General features: G+C 40.9%; 2 protein-coding genes across 2 annotated transcripts; both read right to left on the reverse strand.

Annotated features, from left to right (window-relative positions):
• Window positions 1-269: 269 nt before the first annotated feature.
• On the reverse strand, window positions 270-7,936 carry galnt3 (UDP-N-acetyl-alpha-D-galactosamine:polypeptide N-acetylgalactosaminyltransferase 3 (GalNAc-T3)). The gene is made up of 11 exons (XM_079358081.1): window positions 7,389-7,936; window positions 6,559-7,098; window positions 5,700-5,872; window positions 5,017-5,166; window positions 4,583-4,817; window positions 4,379-4,496; window positions 4,016-4,216; window positions 2,392-2,523; window positions 2,054-2,155; window positions 1,805-1,957; window positions 270-1,711 (listed from the first exon to the last, which is right to left on the reverse strand). Exons 2-11 carry the CDS (start codon window positions 7,053-7,055, stop codon window positions 1,598-1,600), a joined length of 1,875 nt encoding a protein of 624 aa, XP_079214207.1. The 5' UTR covers window positions 7,056-7,098; window positions 7,389-7,936; the 3' UTR covers window positions 270-1,597.
• Window positions 7,937-8,654: 718 nt separating this feature from the next.
• ttc21b (tetratricopeptide repeat domain 21B) lies at window positions 8,655-21,417 on the reverse strand. Its single transcript, XM_079358172.1, has 29 exons — window positions 21,061-21,417; window positions 20,503-20,632; window positions 20,283-20,393; window positions 20,029-20,195; window positions 19,759-19,881; window positions 19,446-19,603; window positions 18,872-18,956; window positions 18,666-18,764; window positions 18,326-18,518; window positions 18,139-18,236; window positions 17,823-18,023; window positions 16,121-16,250; window positions 15,146-15,303; window positions 14,650-14,874; window positions 14,277-14,515; window positions 13,810-13,882; window positions 12,349-12,459; window positions 12,114-12,252; window positions 11,733-11,839; window positions 11,408-11,596; window positions 11,097-11,207; window positions 10,925-11,006; window positions 10,690-10,840; window positions 10,450-10,611; window positions 10,154-10,349; window positions 9,723-9,947; window positions 9,453-9,573; window positions 9,292-9,359; window positions 8,655-9,206 (listed from the first exon to the last, which is right to left on the reverse strand). The coding sequence occupies exons 1-29, from the start codon at window positions 21,082-21,084 to the stop codon at window positions 9,129-9,131; spliced, it is 3,954 nt and encodes a 1,317-aa protein (XP_079214298.1). The 5' UTR covers window positions 21,085-21,417; the 3' UTR covers window positions 8,655-9,128.
• Between the last annotated feature and the right edge of the window lie 334 nt (window positions 21,418-21,751).

The raw sequence follows: 21,751 nt of genomic DNA on the forward strand, positions 1-21,751 counted from the left end.
GTTTCATGCAGGTTGTCTTTTAAAGCTTCATGTGACTGATTTATTTTCTATTCTGTGAAAGACAAACATTTTGCACAAAATGCTACACCTTTAATTAATTTGTTTTTCAAACTGTAGACATAGAGCAACATTTATTTTAGTTACTCGATTAAACATGTTTTTAAATAAATGTCATTAAAATTGCTAGTCAACTTTGTACAGCTCAGTAATGTCTTAGTGCAAAGTGCCCTCTGCAGGTCATACAGAGAAATGACACAAGGACTCTCAGCGCTGACCCACTGAATTTATTGACCTAAAATGAAAGCCGCTTAATACCAGTCTGAAAGCAACAGACATTTTTAATATTAGGTTTACACACATTCCTAATGTTCCTCAATCTGACTTAAACCTAAAGCAGTTTGAGATATTCCACAGCCATCTTAACACTAGTGCCTGCACCAGAAAATTACAAGAAGACTTCCAATCAATGTCTTCAATCAAACTTACATGAAAATGTGCCTTCTAATTAACACCAGTCCATTACATGTGTAGTAATACAGGTAAACACTGCTGAAATCAAACAAACAGGGGGATAGCCCATTTCATTAACATTATAAAGCATTGAGCAGTTGTAATAAGCACTGAACACTGTAATGAGAATTCAGTACCCATTACATTCCGTTAAATGTGTACACAGTTCATATAAAAAAGGCCTGCTTATTTTTCTCTCAAAATATAGATCTGAGCTTTCATTGAAATAGTTCATTTTCATGCCTCCAATTTCATTCTTTTTAATTGATGTAGAGAATTGCAGGCTAACTATATGCTCACGTTGGTGCAGTTGTATTCTGTTGTTGAGGGAGGTGTTTCTATTACTTTTCAGCCTTATGTTCCATTGCTTTATAGGATGTTTAAGTTTTTGATGTACCAAAGGAGGAGGTAACTGTGTACAGACGGCGTAAATCTATCTCATGAAAAAAAGTTTTCTTGGACTTAGCCTTTGCTCATTTTTCTGAAATCAACCCCATAACCCATCCCTCCACCAACGCATCCAGCCAGGATAAAATGACATCGACAGCACTGTAAGGTAACAAATAAGGTTTTACATTTAAAAAAATAGTTTAAGAAATCGTACTCGTTTACTTTATGTTCTCTCTTTCAGTCTCTTTGGTGGCAAATGTTTCAGTATTTGGAATATCAGTGTGTCAAACATTATCTGCGTGTACTGTAAGCATACAAAAGATTTTCTGTGTATTTGTATGGGTTTGTTTTTGATGAATATATTGTTTAGTGTTGGCTCTACATGCCTGTATACAGCACAAGATGGTTGGGACAACTTGGAATAGCGGAAACATTTAACACTTGTTGACATAATGTTTCCTCATTGTTCCAAGAATCTCAGTTCACAGTCTGACAGTGAGCAGCGTGTCAGTGCTTCCTTCAAGCAGTAGCACACTGTGGTTCTTCCAGAAAATACTCCCAGGCAGCAGCAGGTCAGTTCTTCTATTTATAAAAATAAGTTAAGTCATTGTCATTCATCTAAGAATTACTGCATGATTACTGCATCCAGTATAGTAAAACTCATGTCCAGAATCCTATAAAGTGGTAGTCAGCTCATTTAGGTGAAGGTCCAATGCTGGAATCTGTCTGAGGGGTTGCAGAGGGCCAGAGTGGGAGACTCATGACGGCCACTCAGACACATGTGCCGTCCTGGCAGGTAGAACAACTTGTTCTATATAAAGAGAAGGAAAATATTAACTTTTCTAAAGTGATAAGTCATGTATTCAAAATGACATGAAAGTGCACAGAAACTGTGAAAACTCACGTCCTTCAGTTCCCACTTTTGCTCTGCTCCTACAATTGAGTTCATGCCTTTGTACTGGCAGTTCTCCAGCTTCACAGCCCCCTCCACCCCGTGCAAACATAGCTCCTTCTGAATGCTGTGTCTAATCTCCTGATGTGTGGAGTACTCAAAATACTACAGTGAGGGAAAAGGGAAAGATAGGGCACCATCAGCTGTAATTAAAGGCAATCATATTTGTCAATCAGAGATAGAAGGTATGCTGCATCTAACCTGGTTTCCTCCGAGTCCATGACATGGGTACATGATCAACTGTTTCCCGCCCTCATTGTTCTCTCCAGCATCTAGACACGAGTCTCTGCCCAAATTTTTTACCTACAGAGAAAGAGCAGGGAAGGGGAAAGCAGTGAGAGGAAACAAAATGAAAAACTAACATCCAGTGCAAGCTGTTCAAACAACTTTAGTCTCTGGAGTGCTTTCACTGGTGTCAAATTGGAAAAGCTCAGGACCCTCAGGAGATCCTAAGTGGAAACCCACAGTGGCTAGACAGAGCTCTGAGGTTTGGAAAGAGTGGAGAGTGTGTGTGTGAGTGAGAAGGTGTGTGATCTTACAGAGCCAAAGTGCGGTGGGTTGAGATCAGGCATGAAGATTTCTGGATAAACGTTTTCTAGATACCAGAAGAAGCTCTTGCACTGCAGTCGTTCACGGAGTTCCACACGTTTGGAGATATCACCATAAGCCCTCTGTTAAAAAATGGCAAAATGGTGACTACTGTTAATTAAGTTACTTAAGAAGGTAAAACATCAAAAGTAAATGCATGTAACCATTTCAGCATCAAAAATGCTTTTGTATTAATATAAGGAATTTGTCTTGATGTTTTTGTTGCATAGCAACATGAGAAACAAATTAGGAAACAGTAACACCAGAAATCTTACTTTAAATAAACTTTTACCTACTAAGAAAAACAGCAGGATAAAATAGGCTTTTGTATTTTTGCAACATACATATATGGTGCATTAATGAACTGTACAAATATTTAAGGAATGTGTGAAATGTTGCCAAGATAGTTTGCAAAAGTTTACCATTGGAGTTAAATGCTTGTATTAGAATGTTGACACACTCACCATTAACCCCTTTGCACTATAAAGTACAGGGAACAGTTTGACAAATTTTGGATGACATTCATGAAAGATAAGAAAATAACTAAAGTAATAACAATCCATCCTGAAAGTGACGTGAATGTCCACTGTTGATTTGACATCATTCAATCCCATAATTGACTGTTTTGACTAAAATAAGAAACCTATTTCTCTGGGGGCGACGCCCATCTGCACTAAATGTTGAGAAAAGCCATGTTATAAAAATAAATGTCAGCCTAAAATTGTCCTTTAAATCAGTGGTTCCCAACCTTTTTCTTTGAGCACCCCCTACTTGTGTCTAATTACAGCTGAGCCCCCTAATCTTGGGGTCCCGGATCCCAGGTTGGGAACCAAAGCTTTAGATAAAAGAGACATTTGTGCTCGAAAGATTATTGAAACGATCAATAGATTATAAAAATATTTAGAGATTGATTTTCTTTTGTTTACCTAATCCATTACTAATTGAATCTCTAACCTGCACCAACTGACTGACTCCAGTTGCCTCCTGCTCCTGAATAATGAGAGCACTTACTCTAATGACGATGAGGTTGCTCACACTAGTGCACACTGACAGACTCTACAGTAGCTTCCTTGAGGCTGTTGATGACGACGTGTCTGTTTGAAACAAGCCGGAGAGGGTTGGGCCCGCTTTGTGAGGTATCGCCCTCAGGGAAACGGTTTATGGCACCTATGGGACTGCGTTTTAGGAAGCACTGAGAGCCTGTCATTTAGCAGCGCTAACTTCCCCTTTTCCCCCTGTTGGATAACAGCTTTCAGCTCTTAACAGGTGATCTATTTTTCTACATTTTAAAGAATGTGTCTAATACTGTAGAATACCTTCATTATGAATTACAACAGTACAATGCTACAGTACTATTTTGTGCTTTCCCATAATAAATAACTCATGATCACACAAGAAGCAAGAAGCTGCATTTGCTCAAACTTGTCTTCAGGGTGGAGTTCGACGATAATGAGGGGTCTTAAAAACCACTTAAATATGACCACGACAAGTGAAACATAGTGCTGCAGAGAAATGTGCTGCATTTAAAAGGATCCCAGTATAGAAACAGGATTTTAGCATTTCATTAGTACGTACTTCTTTTGCCATATGCGCAGCCTGCTGGTTACGACGGTAAAAGATCTCTTTGTAGTCGTCCATCCAGACCTCGGCCAGTCGAACCTGGTTACGAGCAATCACTTGCGTCCCCTTAGGGAAAGTGTGAGGGCTTTTTGTACGGAAAACATGGCCGACAATGGAACAAGGGAGAATCTCCAGCTGTCCACCACACTGCCACACCTGCAGGTTAATGGGAACCAGCACAAACAGATGCATAATGACACAGTCTGACACACCTATAGAGTCATTTAGATAGTGGAACAATTCAACAAGTAGTAGGACTTCATGACATATATATGTCAATAGCAGTTCATCCAGAATAACAACTCAATGACAGCTTACCCTGAATGACATTTCAATGTTCTCACCACCCCAGATCAGCATTTCTTCATCATAGCTTCCAATATGGTAGAAATATTCTTTTGAGATGGAGAAGAGCCCACCAGCAAATGCAGGAGTCCTGTTAAGAATTATAATTAAAAATGTTTTTTTTTCAGGATATCAAAAAGAAACAGGCCTTTAAAGTGTATATTCCAATTTGCCTACTTGATAGGATATGTCTCATCCTTCCTCCTTCGCTTCTCATGATCTGGTAGTACCTCCCATCCAAAAGATAGCGCCCAGTCGAAGTTCCCCCGGTTGTGGTTCTGGCCGTACGGAGACGGCTTTGAGAATTCAAAGGTGTTAAGATCAATAGTGGTTATATCAGGACTCACTACTGCAGTGTAGTTCTCGGCTATCCTGGCCAACAGAGGCTCCAGCCATCCATGAAAGCATTCACCTGTTCACACACACAAATCATGCATTGCATCACAACATATTTCTAAACAATAACGCCTGAGAGGCTGATTTTGACAGCCAACATAAAAACCTAATGCCAGAGCAAACATAAGCTTGATGAGCTGTGGGCGTGTTAATAAGGGTGTGCCCTGCATACAACAGGTTTTACTACGCAATTTACGTCAGCTGTGTTGACTTACAGTGGGCATCAAGGAAGGTGAGGGTGTCACCGGTAGCCACGGAGGCACCCAGGAGGCGAGCGGTGATGAGTCCTTTTCTTTCTCGCTGACGGACAACTTTGACAATTCTCAGCTGCTTTAGATACTCATCCAGTTTGTTCTTTAACGCTTCTGAAACACAGAAATGAGACAAAGAACAAGAAAAAAAAAAAAATGTAAAAAGATGCTGAAATGACATGGGACTGAATATATACATATACATACACACTCCTTTGCTACTGAAAAAGTCTCAAACAGATGATAAACAACAAAGATGTCTTCCTTTTACTTTCAATATGTCTCTGTTAGAGTGAGATACTGTAAATCAGGCCTCAATCTGTGGCCTGCCAGCAACTAAGAGTCAGAGAAACTGTATATCTTAAAACCTCTCTCCTCACCAGTAATTTGTTCCCTACCTAAAATCAGGACTATTTACAAGACTACTCTGATTTGTTTTATAAGCACAACCACTGCTAATTCATCTCATGAAAACTATTCACTAGCAGCCCCTCACTTCCTGTAGTAACCTACTTCTTTTGCTTCAGAAGAGAGCAGGGAGAGTTCCTCTCTGCACGATTCAAGAGCTGCCCACCCAGCACGCTGCATGAAATTGAATCCAAATAAGAGCAAGGCGGTCCTGAAGGGCCCCTCTTTTGAATTTTTACCATCCACGCTGGCATCGTCCACCAGGATGATCTCCTTGAGGAGAATGGCAGGGGAGGTGTGCAGGACGCTGTAGACGGTCCTCAGCAGAGTGCTCCAGCCCTCGTTGTGAAACACGATTATCACACTGGTGGTCGGCAAGGAGGGGCATCGCTTGAAAGTTTGCTCAATGCATCTGCAGCAAAAAGAAGGGAAAAGAGCACAAAGACGTGACTGTCCCGCGCTGGGTCTGAAAGGCACAATAGTGTAGTTATTACATCTGCAGAGTCTCCCCTGTGGGGTGCCCGTTTCAGCCGTGACACCGCATGTGTGGCAGCCTTTGAAACAGCTACAATGGGAGTGGAAGAGGCGTTAGAATTCACTCTCATAAGATAGCCAGGACATGGACAGGTTTTATGTCTGTGTCAGGTACCGACTTTGTCCTGACATCTACTTGGACCTCCATGTAGCTTTGTAAGCCAAACATAACTGTGCTTCTCTCTGAGGTGGCCACAGTGACTGGGCAGGCATGCTGAAACAAAGTCCCAGTCAGACCAGCCATGTCTGTGGTTTATTCTCCGGATTATTTGCAAAATATGATAAATGTGTTGGGTTAAACCAGTCAGTGTTGTATTAAACTTAATTACGCTGCTATGTGATGTTATGTTTCCACTGTGTGACTAAATTCTATTCTGGGTCAGAAAGTTGAAAAATAAAGGGTAGAGTACTTCTGTACAGCACCACTGCAGCATTACAATCTACTAAGTGGTGTGATTACATGTTGTCTTGAGAGAAAATCATTTGGAAAATGTACAAAACATAATTTGTTAAGATTTGACATTATTACACACAGCTTTCGCAAGAGCAAAAACACTGACTCACTCTGGTGGCCTTGTGTCCGCTCCCAGGTCTCTGCTCAAAGACACACGGTCACTGGCATACAGGTTAAAGCAGTGTTTCGCTTCACCTCTCTCCTTCTCCTTCTGCTCTTCAGGGCTCAGTGAGTCTGTATAGAAAGGCTTCCCGGCTGCTCCAGGAGCTAAAGGGTTCTGAGGTGGCCGCTCCAGAGCTGGCCTCAGCTCAGCTGCAGTGTAGTGACCTGGCAGACAGGATACACTGTCCCCTTTGTCCAGCTGCCGCACGGGGGCTTTGATCTGCATCTTTGGTATCGCATCCCTGAAGTTATTGACAGCTCCTATCACAATGCCCAACATGGCATCACGCTTCACTGCCATCTCTTTCAGCCATGGGTCCTCCTGTTCGTTTTGGCTCCCCACTTCCCATTGTATGAGAAACACAAATGTGACAAAGATGACGGCTACTATAACCAGTTTAAGAGGGTGCAGGCGCCTTCTTAGGATTCTTCGGAGAACTGTCATTCTTGTTGTACAGAGAGGAGGCTGGCTTTGGACTGAGATTCAGCTGAAAGAAAGAAACATAACAGGTTTTTTTTTTACTGTACCTAACTTACCAGAATTTTTTTTTTTTAGAAACTGGGCTTCTAGAATAAATTGTAGGCAGAAAGTCATTACTTTTCATGTCACAATATGTGTCATGGCCTACGATAATCTGTTTATTTTACTTATTAGTTAAATGTGAGACAACACTTGGTGGCTTCCTGCGATCTACCAATTACATATTCAAATCACATACTTAGTAAAATAAGCAAACAATCCCTGCTCTAGATTCCTTCAGAGTAAAACCCCACGTACCATGAGTCGCTGAATTACATGATCGAACAATCCTTTGAATTATTGATGGGTCCAAAGAATGGCATCCTGTCTTGATTTGATTGTCTCGGCTTGTTGCTCGATCTCCAAAAAGGACACTGCCCAAGAAGACAAAAAGATTTGGTTAAGAGAACTTCCGTCTCGTTGGATCCAGGTGCGCTCCTCTCAGGTAGAGGGAGGAGACCTGCTGACGCGCATGCGCAGAGAAGAATAATGCGTGTCGTCCATACCTGCGTTAGTCTTTATTAGAGAATACGATAGTTTTTTTTTTTTTAGATGAGTGTCCTGCGAAGAAAGTGAAATAAATGGACTACATGCCTTACATCTTCAAGTAATTACTATGATAAAGTCTTCACATTTTATTTTAAAAAATCGGTAAAATGTATAAATCCTGCCGAGTCCAACTTCTATAGTGAAAACCTAAAGTGCTCCGTAGTCACTCTGCCTGCAGGACTACAAGCCTGTGCCATCATCCACACAGTTCCTCACTTTCAATAATGGTGTCATTAATAGGATTTGTTCAACTGGTCACTCACTGGGACAGTTGCTGGGTTACATATAAAAGAGGAACGCGGTATACCCCACACGCAGCCCACCGCATCCAATCAGGCACGCAGAGAAAACACCACATCCAGCACATGGAACGTTAACTTATTGTGAACGACCAACAAAGTTAAAAAAAAAAAAAAAAGAAGAAGCAGAGAAAAAAAGAAAAACCACATAATTCGGCATGCATTTGGAAAAGTTAAACATCCTTTCGCATCAAAGCGATTATAAATTAATTAGGCTATACCGACTTTTCTCTCAGTTTAAAAAGCTTACTCACCAGCGGACTCTGGAGTTCCTCCATTCCTACATTTTGCCAGGTTTCCCTCAGAGTTTGGTCTTTATAAATTAGTTGGATGTGTGACGGCGTGAAGACGCTGGCTCCAGTTATATGGAGTCTGCTCTGATACCCAGTCTGAAGTCTTTCAGCCTCTGAAGCGCACAGTGAGTCCATCTGTGGTGACTGTGCTCCCCGGCACTTCCTATCCACAGCGGGCGTCTGCTTTATTATGTCCATTAAAGTGTTCACTGGTGTCCTGCATTTTATCCAGCCGCGCTCGTAACTATTTGCTTAGCCTATGTTTATGGAGGTATTACCATGAATTCAAACATTATATAAAGGACATGTTATCAGGAGGGTATATTATGAACTCTTCAATACAAAGAGAGAAAAAAAAAAATCAGAACAAAAGGCAACCCAAATGTATGTAAATGTTTTTATTTTTAAACATCAGCTTATAGTAACAAACATTCATGACTTATCTACATCCCTAAATCCATGACAAGATAAAACATGTCTAAAATGAACATATAAATAAACAGTAAGAAAACATTTAAGATAATATAATCACTTCCCGTTATGTATGAGATTAGAAAAGTTTTCGTTGAGAGACAAGGAATGTAATCTTTTGCAATATGAGGCGTTTGGACTTGTGAGAATTCCAAAATACTCTCAGCATGCCTTATTATGTCTGCCCTGAGTTTCCCATCAGGACTACCCGCACCCTACTTTTGTGTTGATGAGGTACACCTTGTGAAATGGAGCACATTATTCCAACAAGTAAAAGTAAAACAGTAAAAACTGGGAACCACTAACGTAACCCATTCTGTTACTGAAACATATCCTTCCTTTCTCTCTCTCTCTCTCTCTCTCTCTCTGCTCCCTCACTTTCAGCACTAAGATCTCAGTGCAGCACGAGCTTTGTCCAGGATGTCCTTTCTCATTCTTGGATAATTTGGATGAGCAGCCAGAACCTGTGGGTGAATAAATGACAGATCATTTCACAGGATCAAAACAGAAGTGATCTTTTTAAACTGTAAACATCTGCCGGTGTCTCACCTTATGACACACATCTATGGCATCCACATATCTTTTGGCTTTTAAGTAATTGAACGCAAGTTTGTATCCTGAAAGAAAAGCGATATCTGTTAGAAGCATGATTCTCTTCATCCTTATTGCAGCTTGGAACTGTAGTGCACATGTGATTTAATTTGATGTACCGATAGTTGGGTTGGTCCGGTTTCCATATTTCCAAGCCATTTCATAGCTTTGTGCTGCATCACAGAAAGCCTGCTCTTTTTCCATTATGTAGCCCCTATATTCATGAGCTTTACAGCATGACTAGGGGAAAGGCAGTTGTTAGAACAAAGACAGTGACATACAGGACTACAGCTACATTTTAAAGTCACAAAATAAGGGGGAAACTGTGAATTGGAATACTGTGTATAAAACACAAAATATTCAAGCAGCAACATTTTTTCCAGGCTAACCTTGTTATGGTTGAGACATCTCTGTAAAAGGTCCCCGGCCATGTCATACTTCCCCGAATGGATGTAGATGTCTGCCAAAAGCAGCCAGCTCTTCTCAAACTCGTCAGCATCCACAATGGTCCAGTTCATCTTAGCTATGCGTTTGAGCTGGTTCCTGGCTCGGGGGGTTTGTTTCAGAATCATGTAAGCTGTCGCCATGGCTAACAGAGCTGGAACGTGGTCTTTCTGAAAATCAACCAGAGAATCCTGGTGAGACAGGCTGAGTTGGAAAGCACCCGATTTCAATTATCTACCCGAGAACAAACCAAAAACTTAGTAACCTGTAATAATTCAGTTGGATACGGTGTAATGTGTAGAAGGAACAACTGCCACTGATGTGGGTCTATTTACACAAGGGTCATGTGACTCATGTGTACCATTACTTTACTTACTTCATTGTTTGCGATATCTGTGAAAGCCCCAAGTGCTTTCTCTACGTTGACCTTCTGCTTAGTAGCCAGAAGGCAGTAGTTCTCCATGATTCGTATCTGCACTTGTCCGCCTGATGTCTCAGCCTTTAACTCCTTCAGCAGCTTCTCAGCCGTTCTCACCGCGAGCTGCTCCGACTCCTGCTTCTCCGTGGAGTTCCTGATGAGATGCAAACGTTAAGCATTAGTGGTACAAACGGAAGGGACACGTCATTTATGCAATCCTGATTTGCTTCGCAGTTTGTTCTTTGTGCCCCCACCCTATTTCCACATCCAAAGTCTCAAACACTTCTCCTCCCATGGTGTCATTGTCAGGGTTCAGGTAGATTTCAATCATGTTGTACACAGCATTTTGACCCCAGCAGTTGTCTTTCCGTGCTTTGTTGAAGTGCCGCAGCGCTTCATTAGGTTGTCCCGTGAACCTGAGCGACATAAATCAAAGTTTAGTGGTTTGGTAACTGATCTTACTTAATACTGAGAGGTTACCCGTCCAAACTTACCAAAGATAAAGTCCTTTGCAGTAGTTGAACCCTGGTTCAAATTTGATCCTGGAAGAATGTTTTTCTGCAATATCAAGAAAACTGGGGACTTCTTCCAACTTCCCAGCCCTCCTCAACAAGTCAATAAGACGTGACAGCGTCAGGTAGTTGTCTGCAAGCAACCGGTGCAAGTTATTGCGCTTTCCCCTTCATCCTCACTCAAGTGTTTTGCAGACAAAGGAGAAGGGGCTCTCACCTGGTTTGCGCTCCAAAAGCTGTTGAAAATGGAAAACCGCCTGGCTGTATTCCTGCTTCCTAAACAAAATGTCCGCGGTCATCTAACAGCACAGACATGAAAGAAATATTTAGGTCAAACAGTTACAAAAAGGTCGGTGCGCAAACAGTAACTGAAGACAGCTTGAACAAACCAGAGTAGCATCTTCATTAAACTTGTCAATCTTCAAAATGACGCTGCATTGGTCTTGGCATGCATCGGCATCACTTAGAGAGAGATACACGCGGGCCAACTCCAGCATCACCTAGCAACAAAGAATACACTCATGTGACAACATCCTTCATAGAATAATGTACGATGCACGAAAGATCTTATCTATAGACTACCAACAACTTGGATCACAACATTTAAAGAAAAACAAGCACAAGACTCCAAAAGATGCCAGTGCTTGTTAACCACAGCTGCAGTGAGCACACAGGACGTTTTTCATTCAGCTGCACTGACCTTGCAATCAGTCTCACAATACACAAGAGCTTCTTTGTAGAATTTGACTGCTCTCTCATAGCCCTTCTGACTCGCGTAGTGTTTAGCTATCTCAGCACAGATCTCGGCGGCAAGCTGCTTTTGCACGGGGATGGCATCGGGCTGCTCCAACTGAACCCGCTTCAGGACTTTGGCCTGAACATCCCGGGCCTTAAAGCAGAGAAAAAAGACGACGATCCATTTCAGAACGACACTTTGCATCCTCCTTATACTCTCTGTAGAAAGAGTGAAAGATGACACTTGATAAAAGACACGAACGAAAGCAAAGTGCCAGAGTGCAACTTACTTTTTGTAGCGTCAGTAAAGCCTCCGTATTTTTGTCAACTTTAATTTGGATCTTTGCTAGCAGGACCAGATAGCGACAATCATCCGAGAGAGCCTGCAGTTCATTTACTAGTAAGAAAAAAAAGCAGTCTGCATAAATAAACAAATAAAAACACAAATAATATGTTTTGTACAAAAACTCTACCGTACTCATTTAAAACTTAAAGCCCTTTAGAATAAACAAGCAATAAGCATTTGTTGAGAGTTTCTTTCCATCTTGGAATCAAGTTGTTTATTCCTTATTTGTATCACAATGACTGGATCCTCTTATGTGTACGGGTAGTGTTTTTTTTTTTTTTTTCTCTACGTCAGCTCAGTGTGTGTTAATGCCGAGACGTCATACCTGGTTCATGAGCCAGCGCTTCATGTAGCACTCTCTCACAGTGCTCGTAATGCTTCATCTTCATCAGCAGCTCAGCCAGGTCATAGCGGAGGAAGTTCTGTTGCTCAGTCTTCAGGGCAGATTCGTAGTAATTCATTGCCTGTGTGACAGCAGCCTTGTGTCAACAAATTTTTTTCTTTTTTCCTCTTCTGTAAGTGGATGGTGTTTATCTTTAAAATAGCTGTACAAAACAAACCTTGACGTAGTTGTGAGTCTTGACGAGGGCTTTCCCGATCTTGCTGGCTAAAGGTCCATCTTTGGGGTTTTTCTTCAGAGCGTTCTCATAAACCTCGATGGCTTTCTCTGGCTGAGGATGACACCACACAAACCGGCGTGTCACAATATGTCAGATTTGAAGTAATCGAAAGCAGCACACTCCCCTGCGTTATAAATATAAAACGGCAGCAGAAAAAAACGTTCTGATGAAACTTTTCAATGTTAACATATTAAGAAGTTTCCACCCAGCAGCTTCAGGTGAATGCTGTTTATCTGGTCCAGCAGTTCTTTAATGTAAGACTATGAGAGAAAGAAACACACACCTCCTTAATGTTAAGAGAGACAGCTGGGTTATTTGATCCTTAACTCTACAGCTCTGGGTCACACAGGAACTAAAATATTGTATTCTTTATTCCTTTGTATATTTTACCTGTTGGTGAAACTGCGAGGTCTTTTCTTTATAAAATCTACTCGAACACCAGGTTTTCTAAAGAAGATCTTAAGAATTGCAAATAAATTATTGAAGCGTCTGATCAAAGGCAGCGCGCTGCTCACGAGCCCGTGTGAACTACTTTGTAGTGGCTCATTTAGAAAAAACATGACGCTTCTTTAGCAATAAACATAGCTGTTGAGCGTTTCAGTAACTAATCAATCAACTAACCCGTTTCCAATTTCAAACATTTTCACTGAAGGCCAAATTAGAGATGAATGCATCTTGAACTCTGTCAAGAGGAGAGATGGACTGCTTACATCAGTAAGGGCGCTGAAACCTGCCATCTACAGTAACTCATTTAGAATCTCTCACTGTCTCATTACAGGAGGCAGGAACGGCCCGTGTCTCCACAGTGTTTAAGTAGCTGTATTTAATGTTTCATTTGATTCTGCTCCAGAACTGGAGTGAACGGGCTTCCCTTTCAGAGATGTCATTCTTTGTGTTGTTGTCTATATTTGACAGAGAAACAACCAAAACTATTGTTATATTGCAACTAAAATAACTGCCTAAACATAGGACTTCCCTTTTCCAGCTTATGCACCATGAGCAGGAAAAGGGAAGTTCTATGTTCCTTTAGACACCAGACAAAGAGAGACCTTGGTGATGGACTTTGTTTAATGCGCCAGCACAGCCACAGACGCACGGAGAACCCCCCCCCCGAAAAAAAAAAAAAAAACCTGGATGGATTATTCAGTCAGCTGATGATATCGGCCAATATTAGCATCTCCAGTGATTAACGATATCAGACAATTACATCTCTGATTGGCACTGATCTTACTATATTTATTCACCAGTCAAATATGAATTCATTAGAGCTGTATTGTATCACACAAGCAGTTCTTAGCTGTTTTAAAAAGTCTTTCCCAAAGTAATACCAGGATTAGATTGCACACTCACCAACATGGTTACACCCTGCAGCACCTACACAGATGAATCACATCGACTTACTTCTTGAATATTAATGAAGGCATCTCCTAGTAACAGGTAGGTATGAGGGCTCGGCAGTTTCTCCGCCATTTCTCTGGAGAAAACACAGACATCACACATCGAGTACTTTACTATACACATCCAGAAGGTTTCTGCCGGTCTGAGGTTCAGTCATGCTTCACTGAGCTGTTGGTACCAGCAGCATCAGAAAGAAGCAGAAGACGAGAGGAAACCTCTGCATTCTTCCTTTTTACTGCATGAATGGCTTCTGTTCATTTTTACTGACTTTACTTTTGGTTTGCGGTCTCTTAAAACCTCCTACAGACTCTGCTGGATGAATTTACTTAATATGGCCCTGTACTGAATAAAATGTCCCAGCCTTTAGTGTTCAGACAAATATTTACAAAAGATGGAGCTCACACATCATTGGCTGCGATCTTATCCTAAGATCTCCTTTCTGTTTGTTTGGATGTAGATTTACTGCTCACCTGTAACAGCTTGCATACAGACGTTTGTCCTTCCTGTGATTCAGATATATGTCACCCATTTTCTCTTTGGCTTGGATGTAGTAGGGCTGCTCTGGGGTAATGTTCCTGAGCATGCTCAGTGCCAGCTCAGTGTCACCACGGAGCAGGGCCAGGTCTGCGTTTGCAATAGTGACACGTAGCTCCTCAGGGGTCCCCGAGAACTCATTGATGGCATCCTGCATCACCTTTGCTGCTTCGTGCTGAAATATGAAACACACTTTTAACTTTATAATGTATTATTGGGACCGACAACAGAGTACAAGAATACAGAGACTCAAAAAAACACCCCCTTTCATGAACTTCACAGAGCAAAATCTACTATATCTTCTTCTACCTGTTCTCCATTGAGCCACAGGGTCTCTGCTAACTCCAAGAAGACAGAGACACAGTCTGCAGGACTCAGCTCGATCTTCTTGCTCTTGGACTTGTACGAGGATCCAGCTCTGCGCACGCCTGGAAGACTCATGGCCATCTGCAGTGTCTGAATAGCCTCTTTCAGCTCACCCGTTTTCTTCTGAGTCTGAGCCTTGATCAGGTGGTACAACGGATGATCTCGAATCTGGAATGGATGAGAAGTCATGACGAGCTCCAACATGTGGACTAGTGGCTTTAAAAAAAAAAAAAAAAAGTTCTGGATAGATTGTGTCATGTTATTTTTGTTGGCTTTCTCACAAGCCGCCTACCCCGACTTTAACCAATCACAAGACTGCCCAGGTCTATGAAGGACACGCTACCTCCATACTGAATGTGACATGTAAGAGATGCAGTTATGTCGTGTTGTGTTTATTTGCCATTGGTCAAATAACACCTCCTGTCACATAAACTCTCACCTCAAAGTTGTGACTGAGGCAGAGCTCGAGAGACTGGGAGCACAATGCAAAGTTCCCCTGCTGCAGATAGATCTGTGCCATCAGCAGATGAGCGTCTGCATGAGAAGGACACTGGTCCAGACAGTGTTGTAGGCTACTTTGAGCAGCATCGATGTCTCCTAAATGGACACAAAAGAATTATATACCGGTATATATATATATATATATATATATATATATATATATATATATATATATATATATATATACACACCGTAAATTCCGGACTATTGAGCGCACCTGGATATAAGCCGCACCGGCTAAAAATAAGTTCAAAAAATGATTAGTACATATATAAGCCACACTTGATTATAAGCCGCAGGTGTCCACGTTATAACAGAGCTATTTGCACAGAAAGACGTTTCTTTAACATTTTTTAAACTTTTAATTAAATACGTACTACCGGTAACATCCGCAAATACGAAGCCTACTGTAAATCCTTTATCAAACAGTGTCTGTAACGCGGCTGATGAAAAAGATTACCATAATATATTTCACAGGAAAAAGTCCATCCATTCACTGCCTCAGAATGACTTCATTACTCACTTCCTCAGTCTATTTTTTGTTGTCGCTGTCAGTTTCAACTTTACGTGCAGCAGCTCTATTTCCTTCTTTGACAGCCAGGTCGATCGCCTTTAACTTGAAAGCTGCATCATATGCATTTCTCCGGGTGTTTTCCATGATGAGGGTGCGTGCATGAAGCGCAAAATGACTGATATTAAGATCCGATGTGACGAAGTCAAATGTTATTGCGGCACAAGCTCATTGTCCCCCAAGAAAAATCCATAAATAAGCCGCATCGTTTTAAAAGCCGCAGTGTTAAAAACCGCGACAAAAAGTAGCGGCTTATAGTCCGGAATTTACGGTATATATATATATATATATATATATATATATATATATAGACTTACTTAAAGTATTTAAAGTAGTGCTCACCAGACTGATATCGGACTTTGGCCAAGAGGACGACCCCCTGAGGCAGACCAGGAACAATCTTGACCACAGTGTCCAACAATGTGGCGCAGTGCTGGAGCAGCGGAGTGGGAGGCAGGCCCTGTGCTGGAGGCTAAAAACAGAGATAAGTTATTTATATCTTTCAAAAATCCCCATACCTATTGTGACTCATTACAAGGTTTCAGGGCTGCCAAATTTCACCAACAGATTGGAGCGGGATTTCATGAGAAGGGACCTTCTGTCACTGCACAAAAAAACGGGGTCGTTTGAAGGCAGATTTGGAGTGACATCTCATTTTGAAGTGACATTAAGGATAAGACTGTTGTGACGTCATTATTTAGTCTGATCAATATCTGCTCCTTTTCACACACCTCCAGGCATGCTACTCTTCCTGCCCTGTCTTTGTGCTCTCTCTCTCTCTTTACTCTAAATATACTAGTGAACATGCAAGATACATTTCAGTGAATTAGTGACTAGGTAGAATGTTCATAAACATAGGCTGAAATCACTGAAAAGCTGTTTCCGAATTCTGAGTGATTATCATACCCTCTATAGTTCAATCATTGTATCCCATCGTGAAAAGTAGTGCACAATTGATGGTTTCTGTTACAAGTTATGTTTGAGGAAAACGCTCAGACCTACACACAATGCATGTATTAATCAAAAGACAACTTATTAACAAAACATTGTTTGTCCCCAATGTTGATGCCGAACACGACGTCAACTCTACACGTATTTCTTTCACCAAGTCTCCGAGTTGTAGTTCCGACTTTCAGCAGGCGTTCAGGAGCATCTTCCAACTCGAAGACTGTATTTTTGTGATGTGTCTGACACCGCATGAATGCAGCATCTTTCTGTCTTCAGTCGGGCAGGCCCTCTCCCCAGCCCAATTATTTTTGCATCTTATAAAACCTCCAGTTTCCTGCAGTGTCACATATTGTTCATAGTGGACCAGCAAAAGTAGAAATGTAAAAAATGATACAATCTAACCCTTCACAGGGAACTCACTGAAATACTTTGAAATTCAAAAATTCAACCTCATAGTGTTATTCAGGGACATAACAGAACTTTCTATCTGGTATAACATTTTTCAAAAATTGTAAGTGTAATAAACATTGACAAAGTTACCATATTTGGTTCAAATGCCACAAGAGCAGGATCAGTGATAGGGTGATCTCTTCTGATTGGCTGAGTGAGGATCACATGATTCTCGACCTTACTGAGGTGCAGAAGGCTGGCCATATGTAATGTTTGTGGAAATGACCAAAAATAGTCACTTGCCCTATAAAGGGTTAATAAAACTCAAAGAATCTGACTAAATTTTTTTTTTTATTTAAAAACTTTAAATAAATTCCAATGGATGTAAAATTTCAAATCTGTCTCCAATCATGATTGTACATCAGAACGTGCATAAAGTACCGTCTGATCTCCTGCTTCAGTTGAAAGACGTTCCCTACTTTCAGCTCACTATATATATTTTTTTAATTATTTGCAAGCCTGTTGCAACAAACTTTGTTTTCTTCTCCTAAAATGGTGAAGCCATGACCCTCCATAAAAGGCCATAAAAAAGTAAAATCATTAGTGGCAAAAATACCACATGAATGACTGAGGCTCTCTGCTCTACCAAATTAAAAGCCAGTTAAATTTACATTTAAAGGATCAACCATGATGTTGTGAGTTGTACCTTGGCAGGGCAGAGAGCAATATACTCTTTGACAATCTCCAACAGGAAGTCAGGGTTCAGTTTCTCAAAGTACTCGACACCCAGGGGCAGACCCTGCAGCGTAGAGAAGTGCGTGTCCACAGCATCGTTCAGAAGGTTTGTCACCTCCTCCTGGGGCCGACGCTTCTTAACTGCCAGAACAGCACGCAAGTACAGTAGGTCCTGATGGGGTTGAAAGATAAAGACAGATACAAACTAAGAAGACGAAAAAGGCAAATAACATATACATCGCATGAAAGAAACAAAAAAAAGGTAAAAGACGGGAAGCTTGTGTTACCGCTGACTTTCCAATAGATTGTTGAATCTCTGTCAGACATTCCAGACGTTCTTCTGCGTCTTCCAGGTGGCCCTCTGTCAGCTGGCAACGAATGATACCTGAGAAACAAAAATAAGGACAGTAGAATTTCTTCAGAAAACAACAAAACACATCGAGTCCTGTCTACAATAGATTCAAATTGTTTTACCAGTCATGGCTGAAACACTTGTTTCATCTAGAGTCATGGCTGTCTTGTACCACTTCAAAGCGTCCTTGATTCTGCCTTGAAGCACCGACTGGTAGCCCAGCTCCGTTGCTAAATCCGAGTCTTCTCCTGCAGCTGAGAAAGCTCGTTCCACCATCCGAAATGTTTGCGCAATTATTTTCTCATTTCGTTCGCACTTTGGAAAAGAAAGTAAGAGAATGTGAAACTCACATTTTGTAAAACTCTTCAGGCTCAAAAGAGGACAAAGTCTTTCATCATTGATAACTTAGAAATCCTGCATTAAAAAAAAAAATATATATATATATATATATATATATCTTACAACACGGGTGAATGGTAGAGACATCCTGAAAAACAGCTCTGGGTTGTGTGGTTCCACGACCTCCAAGCAGCCAAAGAGGGTGGAAAGCTGCTTTACTGCCTTCATAGGGGAGCATAAAGATTGTTTGAACTTTGCCACATTTTAATCCTAAACACCAATATACGCAATTCATTAGATTCTCTCTGATTTGAATAGATCAACTGTACCTCAGCAATATCCCCCTCCCGACACAAAGAATGCAGAGCAAGCATCTGTAGGGCCTCCAGGTTATTTTTATCCTTCTGTAAAAGTCTGTAATATGATACAGGTTACTGAAGGTACTACTCCTTGAAGTCCATCTCCTACTCTTAATAAACTTGGATTTCTTTAGATTGACAGTAATAGAATATCTGATACTGGATACCCTGATGAATTCCCAGACAAATTTCATTAGAACTGAAAGGACCTGTTAAGGCTGCCACAGGATGTAAAGTATATTCTTTCACCTCCACCACTTCTCAACATCCCAACGAGGGCACCAAAGCAGCTTGAAACTTGCTGTAACTTAATCAATCGCTCTGTCTCCTGTTCAGCAACCCTGGAGCAGCAAATCCTCTGAGCACTGAGTTGGACTTCTGCATATTGTGTTTCATTAGCACTTGAATGCTGAGCCATTTATAAAGGCTGACTGTGTTTTATTTCTAACAGCCATGGTCTTTTAAAAAAAATGCATTTTATTGTACTTCATAGTCTCACATGAGGTTGAATCATATTATTCGGAAAAAAGAAAAGATAGATAACCTGTGAGCTGCATCTATGGTTTGCTCCCAGTCTTGAAGGCTGAGCAACAGTTTCATCTTCTTGTTGAGTGCAGGCAGGAACACAGGGAAACTGACAATGACCTGGTTAACTATCTCCAATGCTCCTGAGTAGTTCTGACGGTATTCATAGTATTGTGCCTAGGACAGATCAAGCATTACTTACAAAGTCACAAATAACAGTTGAATTATTGTTACATAATTATATAATAATGTATTTCTAACAAAAGCACCCTGACATATTCAGCTGTGGGGATGGAAAACATATCAATTCATATTTGAAATTCTCATCTCACCTTTCCCATGAGGGCGAAAACATCTGCTTTCTCTTTCAGTGCTTCATCAAAGTATTTTCCAGCCTTTCTGGCGTAGGCCTCTTTACCAGATGTCACATCTATCCAGGCCTTCAGGACTGTCCCCTGAATAACAATTTAAAAAAAGGTGTAAATACATGAGAAGCAAGAATGCCTCTCTTGTCATCTTTTAACCAAACTATTCATCATAAACATGTTTAAAAAAAAAAAAAAAAAAAGCAACATTGATGTGTTTTTCATTTCAAGTCTCACCTCTCTGGAGCCTTTTGATAGTTTGATCATTCTCTCTGTGTATTCCCTCGCCTTGTCATTTCGCCCCAAAAGCCAGAGAAACATCCCAGCGTGGTACAGACTCTTGGGTGAAGCACTTTTTCGATCCTCTTTCACCTTAGAATCAAGTTCCTGAATGACTTCTCTGTCTGTGAATCCAAACACTCTTATCAGAATATTGCCAACAAGCATGTCTAGTTAATATAAAATCCAACAGTCTAAGTTTACGGGCTTACCTGGGTTAGTCTTTTTTTTCTCAGCATAGACAAGGGCCATTAACGTGCAGAGAGCCACATCTCTACTGTCTCTTATTGTGTCCAACTCTAATGAGGCTTCCTGGATTTCATCTGCAGTACAACAATTAAAGTAAGTGCATGTATGACGGATGTAAAAAGACACTGGCTTAGCCAGAAAAAAAGCCAATGATTTAATTATATTTTGTTGTTTTAACTTCACCTTGCATAAGGGATCCATAAGCATGGAAAAAACTGTAGATAGGATCATTGCTGAATTTCCTCTGAGCAGCTGCTGCAGCGATAACAGCATGACTGAAATACTTCTCATAGCAGTAGAATCTGATCAGAGCCTGTGGAAAACAAACAAACAGAGAAAGTACTGAGTTTAAGGAGAACAAGTTGGTGGTAATGACGTTAAGAAAACGAGGGTTACTCAAACAGCTTTCATTGTTTCTTGGTAGAATAAACGTACATAACATGGTTAATAGAGGAATGGATGTGTAGTCAGAGGAGAAATTACTGCTCATGTTGGCTAATTTGTTACACGTCATGACGTCACAGTTAGCCGGAAAATAGCAAACAGCTAACGTTATGATTACTCGGTCGCGGTTAAAGTTAAGAGACTATCTTCCTGTATGACAATGCATTTACTTCAACTGTCCAAATTACAACATTATTGGAAGATATGCGTGTCAACTTGGGCAAAAGGGGAGTTGAACCTTCAGGTCCCTTTTACTCAGAGCCAGTGTTGATTTATTATTAAAACCTGCCGTCTTACCAGTGCTGTCTCTTCATCCTCCATTTTTGCTGAGACGCTTCGTGCTTGTACAGTAACTCCTGAAAATAACAGTGAATTGTTTTGCAATATATTTTACAACAGCGGTATTAGTTCTGTTTATGTTTTCGCCATCTTTGAAGTCCTTATGCGTTACTCCGTAACTTAGTAACAGCACAGCCACGCCAAGGCTTTACTTTTACCCTGAGTGTTACTTTCAGGCGACGTGCAAATATGTTTGCCAGACTGTGTCAAGAAAGCCTGGCAAATCCAACTCCCAACTTCAGGTTATCGATTTCTACATTCTGCTATTTCATTGATAATATTTACTTTCAATCTATGGTCTGTTGCCGGGCTTTTTTAGGTAAACATATTTAATTCCAGGGAAGCTTTGATGCCTGACAGACTGAGCGCAGGGTATGAAAATGCTCCACCCACGCCATTTTTATATTGAAGTTGAAGTATTTACGCGTTTGTCCCTCGAGGGGGCGCCATAATCCTTTTGCAAAAAGTATGGCAACTGTACTATTTACAGTCTATGTTACTACCTTACTACTTCTACAACAACAACTACTACTAAAACTAGAAATGAAGCATTATTGCTATGATAGTAATAACAATAACCTATTGTTATGATTATAGTTATTATGTTATATTAGTCTGGGAAACAAGCCCATAAAATGTGTGTTTGTGA

The sequence above is a fragment of the Symphodus melops genome (assembly GCF_947650265.1).
Source record: "Symphodus melops genome assembly, chromosome: 12".
NCBI classification, from domain to species: domain Eukaryota; kingdom Metazoa; phylum Chordata; class Actinopteri; order Labriformes; family Labridae; genus Symphodus; species Symphodus melops.

What these genes read in the sequence shown, in the direction of transcription:
- galnt3 (XM_079358081.1), bottom strand. Translation starts at nt 7,055, where the DNA reads ATGACAGTTCTCCGAAGAATCCTAAGAAGGCGCCTGCACCCTCTTAAA. An exon ending in CACCTTCCTTGATGCCCACT is followed by an intron (nt 4,818 to 5,016) that starts GTAAGTCAACAC and finishes GTGTGTGAACAG; the next exon opens with GTGAATGCTTTCATGGATGG. An exon ending in ATGGACTCGGAGGAAACCAG is followed by an intron (nt 1,958 to 2,053) that starts GTTAGATGCAGC and finishes CCCTCACTGTAG; the next exon opens with TATTTTGAGTACTCCACACA.
- ttc21b (XM_079358172.1), bottom strand. Translation starts at nt 21,084, where the DNA reads ATGGAGGATGAAGAGACAGCACTG. An exon ending in ATTGTGAGACTGATTGCAAG is followed by an intron (nt 11,208 to 11,407) that starts GTCAGTGCAGCT and finishes CTTTGTTGCTAG; the next exon opens with GTGATGCTGGAGTTGGCCCG. An exon ending in ACTTTGGATGTGGAAATAGG is followed by an intron (nt 10,350 to 10,449) that starts GTGGGGGCACAA and finishes GCATCTCATCAG; the next exon opens with GAACTCCACGGAGAAGCAGG.